The following is a 7,500-nucleotide window of genomic DNA, read 5'->3' as shown; positions in this document are numbered from 1 at the left end:
ATAGATAGATAGATAGATAGATAGATAGATAGATAGATAGATAGATAGATAGATAGATAGATAGATAGATAGATAGATAGATAGATAGATAGATAGATAGATCGATCGATCGATCGATCGATCGATCGATCGATAGATAGATAGATAGATAGATAGATAGATAGATAGATAGATAGATAGATAGATAGATAGATAGATAGATAGATAGATAGATAGATAGATAGATAGATAGATAGATAGATAGATAGATAGATAGATCGATCGATCGATCGATAGATAGATAGATAAATAGTTGCTTTATTCCTCAGGAGTGGCAGGACTACCGTCTAAGCTGGATCCCTGAGGAGTACGACGGCATGCTGAAGGTCAGACTGCCCTCCAAACACATCTGGCTGCCTGACGTGGTCCTCTACAACAAGTGAGTAACATACACACACACACACGCACACACACACACACACACACACACACACACACACACACACACACACACACACACACACACACACACACACACACACACACACACACACACACACACACACACACACACACACACAAACACACACATACACACACATACACACACACACACACAGATGATTCACTGTACTGAGTAGTCTAAGGCAGGATTACTCTTCTACATTAACGTGGTAGAAGTACCATTACTGTGTGTTGTTCTACAGCTGCTGTCATTTCCTTTCATATGGGATTAACCAAAATGACTTATCCCCTACAGCTGCTTAGTCAGCACCCATGACTGTCACAATGCCTTCATACACCTAACCCCTCATCCTAGCCGCTCGGAAGGTGAGGGAAGACACGTAGACACATTAATCCAGGTTAGGGTGATGAACGCATCGCATGCTACATACTTCGTACCCACACATATGCACGTGTACGCACATACAACATCCAAAGCACCCAGGGAGAGGGGGGAGTGAGGGGCTCTGCTTCGGTTCTCGTGGGGAACTGGTTTCTCTTATGGCCACCGCGGATCACCACTCCTCCCCAGCATCTTATTATACATCAAACAATGACTGTCCAAGAACATCACAAATATATTTCACCTGGCTTTTTGGCAAAATCTGTGTATGGTGAGTAATGCCCTGGTTAATAAACTTGAAAACATACCATAGCACTTGCAGCACTTTAGTATGCTGTCTTAAATCAAGGCATAATGTTTCAGACCAGTCGTCCTATTTCTGAGCAGAGCTTAAGGCAGACCTGAGAGTGAATTACCAGAGTCCAGTGATCTGTCTGCTCTTCTCACGTTTCTCTGTGTTCCTCACCAAGCAGCCCTTAGCCACCTGAGCCCTGATACACTGATCGGCTTACCCCGTCCACACATGCAGTTTCCGCTGTGTTTTATACAGGCTGATTCAAACCTGACCTAACCATCACTTTATTGTTAAGAGGATTCATGCATCATGTAAGAGTCATATTCGGTCGACCTATTGCATGTGACTTAATTTAAATTGACAAAAAAGATAGGTGGGATATCTGTGAAATGTGTTTCTAATAGCGGTCTCTTGTCTCGTGGACATTTTGTCTCTTGTCTTCCAATCGCCCCTGTGTGTGTGTTTGGTCGCAAAACGAAACATTAAACCAGGCATTGCTTGCCTGTGCTTATGTATGTGTGCGTGTGTGTGGTGTTCGGATGTGGTTTTTTTTGTGTGTGTGTGTGTGTGTGTGTGTGTGTGTGTGTGTGTGTGTGTGGGTGTTTGTGTGTATGAGAGGATGCTTTAACGGTGTAATAGATTAGTAAGCTAATGAAGAGGTAATACAATAATAAGGTACAAAGAGAAATAGACATTTAACAGCACTCATGGGAGGCCATACATCATCCATTGTTAGGGAAATTGAATTGAATTAAATCTGTGCTTGAATTCTTCTTTTCCATCTCACATCCTCCACCTCCCTCTCCTCCTTCCTCTCCTCCTCCTCCTCCTCCTCCTCCTCCCCCTCCTCCTCCCCCTCCTCCTCCTCCTCTCCTCCACCCCTTTCCTTTCATCCTCCTCCTCCTCCCTCTCCCCCCTCCTCCCTCTCCTCCTCCTCCGTATCTTCCTCCCTCCCCCTCCTCCGCCCTCTCCCCTTCCTCCCTCTCCTCCTCCTCCGTATCTTCCTCCCTCCCCCTCCTCCGCCCTCTCCCTCTCCTCTCTATCCTCCTCTTCTCCCTCTCCCCTCCTCCCTCCCCTCCTCCTCCCTCTCCTCCCTCTCCTCTTCCCTCTCCTTCCTCTTCTCCTCCCTCTGCCTCTCCTCCTCCTCCTCCACCTCCCTCTCCTTCCGCTCCTCCTCCCTCTCCCCTCCTCCCTCCCCTCCTCCTCCCTCTCCTCCACCCTCTCCCCCGCCTCCTCCTCTCAGCGCTGATGGTATGTACGAGGTGTCCTTCTACTCCAACGCGGTGGTCTCCCACGACGGCAGCATCTTCTGGCTGCCGCCGGCCATCTACAAGTCGGCCTGCAAGATAGAGGTGAAGCACTTCCCCTTCGACCAGCAGAACTGCACGCTGCGCTTCCGCTCGTGGACCTACGACCGCACCGAGCTGGACCTGGTGCTACGCACCGACGTGGCCTGCATGGACGACTTCACGCCCAGCGGCGAGTGGGACATCATCGCCCTGCCCGGCCGCCGTAACGAGAACCCGGCCGACCCCACCTACGTGGACATCACCTACGACTTCGTCATCCGCCGCAAGCCGCTGTTCTACACCATCAACCTGATCATCCCCTGCGTGCTCATCACCTCGCTGGCCATCCTGGTGTTCTACCTGCCGTCCGACTGCGGCGAGAAGATGACCCTTTGCATCTCTGTGCTGCTGGCGCTCACCGTCTTCCTGCTGCTCATCTCCAAGATCGTCCCGCCCACCTCGCTGGACGTGCCGCTGGTGGGCAAGTACCTGATGTTCACGATGGTGCTGGTCACCTTCTCCATCGTCACGAGCGTGTGCGTGCTCAACGTGCACCACCGCTCGCCCACCACGCACACCATGCCACCGTGGGTCAAGCTGGTGTTCCTCAACAAGCTGCCCGCGCTGCTCTTCATGCAGCAGCCGCGGAACAGCTGCGAGCGCCAGCGGCTGCGGCAGAGACGGAGGGCTCAGGAAAAGAGGGCCGGGGGCCGCGGGGGGGAGGTCGGGGGACTCATGGTGGGGTTGGGGCTTGGGGGGGCCGGGGGTGGGGGAGGCGGGTTCGGCAAGGAGAACACCAGCCCGTGCACCTGCTATGTCAACCGGGCGTCTGTCCAGAAGTTTGGGGGGGAGCTGGAGGATGCAGGAGGGAGGCGGCGTGACCAACACCCTGGATGGTCTGAACGGGGTCCGGGAGGGCCAGGAGGGGGCCTCCAGGGACCTGCCCCGGGGGAAGCCAGCTCCAGGGGGGCCTGTTCTGACCCAGGCCCTGCTGGGACAGGCCTGTCCTGGGTTTGAGGAGGCGGTGGATGGGGTGCGGTTCATCGCTAACCACATGAAGACTGAAGACGATGACCTGAGTGTGAGTATCATCAATAGTCGTTTTATCAATGGGAAATCTTTTGTTCATTACAATGCACTGGTATCTTTGGGTGCAAGTGCTAGTCGTTTATAATTTACAGTATATATGACTGATACAAAATCCAACAGTTCAACTATATATCACAATATTAACTACACAATAACACTACACTGTAAATGAAACTGCTTGCTTTACATTTACAGACGAAAAATGGGGAAACTAAATAAATCAAAAATGTATTCATTCAGTTTTTTGGATCAGGTCTCGTGTTAAAAGAGCCGCCCTCTATTTGTTGTGTAAGCAACACCGGTTGGCCCATGCCACCAGGCCGCTGTTTTCAGAGAGTAGGAAGACAAGGGAGCTAGCCATCCAGGCAGCTCTCTGAATATTCACTCAGGGCAGTAATTATAGATGCTGATGCGTGACGTCAGCGCCCAGAACCAGCACAGGCTGGGCTCTCCTTGATGTGGAACAGCACAGCACAGGGATACCGGGATGCACTGCGCTTTAGCTCCTCTGGGAAAGGCCTCCTCCTCCTCTTCCTCCTCCTCTTCCTCTACCTCCTCCTCCTCCTCTTCCTCCTTCATCTCCTCCTCTTCCTCCTTCTCTTCCTCTGCTCCTCATCCTCGTTCATAAAGAAAGGGTCTCACTGACATTCAGGAATCCGCCGCCATCATTCTGTCGGATCATTTCCATATTTACCCACCCGTCGCCATGCCAACCGTGCTTGTTAAGGGCCTCCCCCTTTTGGCATGATGGCTCATTGCTGCTCCCCTCCCCTCCTCCCAGACTCCTTATCACAGGCCCACAGTGCTGTGTCTGTCTCTGCTGTTCCACTCATCTACCAGCCGCAAACGCACTCCCCTCCTCCTTGTCTCGTGGCAGAACTCATCACCAGAGAATAACTCTCCTCTATCTAGTGTTACCCCTCCCCCTCCCCCTCCCCCATCCCCTCCCCCTCCCCAGAGAAGGTAACAGTGAGTGGGCGAGAGATCAGGGAGGAGGGAGACAGGGTGGAGATGAGTGAAGATGTTGATTTGATTTGATTTGTTCCTCTCTTAAAAACCTCCCCCCTTGTCTCTCCTCCCCCACTTCCACAGGTGAGCGAGGACTGGAAGTACGTTGCCATGGTGATCGACCGACTCTTCCTGTGGATCTTTGTGTTTGTGTGCGTGGTCGGCACGGTGGGCATGTTCCTGCAGCCCCTGTTCCAGAACTACACGGCCAAGACCATCACCAGTACCGCGGGCTGAGGCCCCCCTGCAAAGCCGCTGACCAACAGCCCCCGCCCCCCCCCCAGCCAGTCAGCACAGCATACAGGGCGGAAAGGGGGAGGACAATGAGGGTCCTTCTCATCTGGAAGGAGAAGGACTCCGAGAACTAAGACCACACCCATTATCTTTGTAGTCAGGATTTTGTTTTTCCGCAAAAAGGGGATAAACCTTTGTTCGGTGAGGACAGATAGACGTTGTTTTACGGTTCTGCAGTGTTCTCCCTGAGACGGTCCGTTTGGGACTCGACCTCCCCGACCCTTAACCCCAGTGGGAAGGCTGGCGTCTCAGGAGCCAGTCCTGGTTGTGAGGACGCCCTGGGTTCCTGACCTCTGCGGTGGACAGACAGGCCGGACTTTGGGATTTCCCTGCGGCCACGGGCTTCCTTCGGTCGGGACTCCAGTGGGACCGCGAGCGACGTCACTTTAGCAACACAGTCAAGGGGAGGGAGGGTCAGAGGGACGTCCATGTACCTTCTTTTATTTCAGTTTGAGTTTGTTTTCCAAACCGTCTTACTCCATCTGGCTCATCCAGTACAGGTTATTATAGAATAGCGGTTGACCACAGCACAGCTCTGCATATAATATTGTTGGGACTTCTCTATGTGTTCATGCTCATACCCGGCCTGCTCACGACCGGGAGGCGTGGTGAGTCCCAAAGCTACAATAAGAATGTGATATAAACTCATGTACACAGCCTATCTGAGCAGATAGGTGTACAAGCAGCTGATAGGGACAGAATTTAAGATATACGTACACAACTCTGATAGAGCGACAGACACGTTCTGGAGATCAAGGAGATAAATTTAGTATTGACTTTGCATGAACAGAACTCTGCACAATGTAGACAGGACAGGAGTGTGCCTGGCGAAGGAACAGCTATGGTACAAGATGAAGGATCTGCCTTCCAATATGACAGTCAGAAGACACAACTTGAGCTAAGCAAAACGTATGTTTGTGCTGTTCAAGACGACATGGCACCAGGGCAAAGCATCTTATGGGTATAACGCTATTCTGTTCATTATAGTGTAGTTAATCACACAGTTATGTGCGTTGCTGTCATTGCAGTGATTTGAATCTCAAAGTAAGGCTGACCCAAGGACCCGGCTACACACAAACAGTATTCCTCTTCCCAACCCCTCTCTTCCCCCTCCATCCCTCCCCCTCTGAGCACCAGCAGTAGCACAGGACCTAGAAGTGGTCATCCGGCATAAAGAAGGTTGCTGTTTATGTTTCCAACTCACAACATGGCAGCCGCTCGCCTTTCCTAAACGCAGACAAATTATTGCTGCCTTTCGTTCCACTATGCTATGGTCCAGTCCTCTCTAGATGGAACCACTTATTTTGGATCTGGTCTGGTCTGTTTTTGTGTGGTCTGATCTGGTTCTCTCCTGTCCCTAATGTCTCACAGTGTGCGTGGCTCAGCCTTCTGTTTAAATGTTTAACATCATGTTGTATTGGGCCGATGTTCCCCCTTTTTCTAGCAGACTGGCTGTGTGTGTGGTGTGTGTGTGTGTGTGTGTGTGTGTGTGTGTGTGTGTGTGTGTGTGTGTGTGTGTGTGTGTGTGTGTGTGTGTGTGTGTGTGTGTGTGTGTGTGTGTGTGTGTGTGTGTGTGTGTGTGTGTGTCAGTGCACGTGCATGAGTGCGTGTGTGTGTGCGTGCATGATCACATCAGATGCCACCAGTCTTTCCCCTCCCGCCCCCTGGTATTATCCCACCATATCTCAGGCCGCTGACGACTCTGCTTGTGACACATATTCCCATGAGGATAATAACCTACACTATATAACCATGTACTCAGTCAGTCCTCTCCAGCAGCCCCCCCTCCTCATTCAGCCATCCAGATCTGTTTGCAGTCATTGTCATGTCAGATGTAATCATTTGTTATCATGCAGAAGGACAAACCAACCCCAGTACCCCAGATGCTAATAGCGACATGCAAATGAAGATTGTAATCGGTAATAAAACGAGAATCAGTCTTAAAACCTATAAAATAGGAAATGACAGGGATGCGCGTATCCCTGTCAGCCACATGCACCCCCAGCCTTAGGCTCCACCCTTCCCTCTGGGTCCCCTGATAGAGCTCTGCCAGGGGCCCCCTGAAGAGATCTCCATCCATCATATGTGAAACATCTGTAATACCCGTGAATACTGTCCATCTTAACCTGTTCACCCTCTGTAAATCTCTCTCCTCTCTCCCTCTCTCCCTCTCTCCCTCTCTCTTTCTCCCTCTCTCATTCCCCAGCCCTCTGTTATGTCATTCTCCACACCACCCTGGCTCCTGTACACACCGTAACCAGTACAATAAAGGTTGTAGGATCAAAACATGCAACGTTTCTAGCTTCTGTGTTTAACCACCGTGCTTCCTCACCCCTCAAACCTACATTCAGGTAGCATGACACTTCAGACTTACAACAACCTCTTCTAGACGTTAATGGTTACAATAAGCTATTCTAGACTTTATTAGTTAAAATAACCTCTTGTAGACTTTTGTAGTTACAAAAATCTCAGTTGACTTATTAGTTACAATAACCTCTTCTAGACGTAAGTAACTCAGGTGAGACCAGGGACATAGAGTTCCCTAATTTAACTAAAATATCCCGACACTCCAATAAACGTAACATTAAACACAATGTTATGTGCTTTATTCATTAAGATTCAACATAATTGTATTATAATTCATTAATCAATAATTCTAGATTATTACAATTAATAAAATCTTACGATGCGTTGGGAAA

The 7,500-nt window shown here is 50.3% G+C and overlaps 1 protein-coding gene across 1 annotated transcript in view; it reads left to right on the top strand.

The window, feature by feature from the left end:
* Window positions 1–6,218, top strand: part of LOC130391517 (neuronal acetylcholine receptor subunit beta-2-like) — an 18,326-nt gene extending 12,108 nt beyond the window's left edge. Inside the window, 4 exon segments of the mRNA XM_056601713.1 lie at window positions 309–418; window positions 2,365–3,276; window positions 3,278–3,491; window positions 4,592–6,218. Coding sequence (XP_056457688.1) covers window positions 309–418; window positions 2,365–3,276; window positions 3,278–3,491; window positions 4,592–4,744 — 1,389 coding nt within the window. The 3' untranslated portion in view covers window positions 4,745–6,218.
* Window positions 6,219–7,500: the final 1,282 nt, after the last annotated feature.

This window comes from Gadus chalcogrammus, chromosome 11 (assembly GCF_026213295.1).
Source record: "Gadus chalcogrammus isolate NIFS_2021 chromosome 11, NIFS_Gcha_1.0, whole genome shotgun sequence".
Taxonomy (NCBI): domain Eukaryota; kingdom Metazoa; phylum Chordata; class Actinopteri; order Gadiformes; family Gadidae; genus Gadus; species Gadus chalcogrammus.
This window is presented reverse-complemented; position numbering and strand designations above follow the sequence as displayed.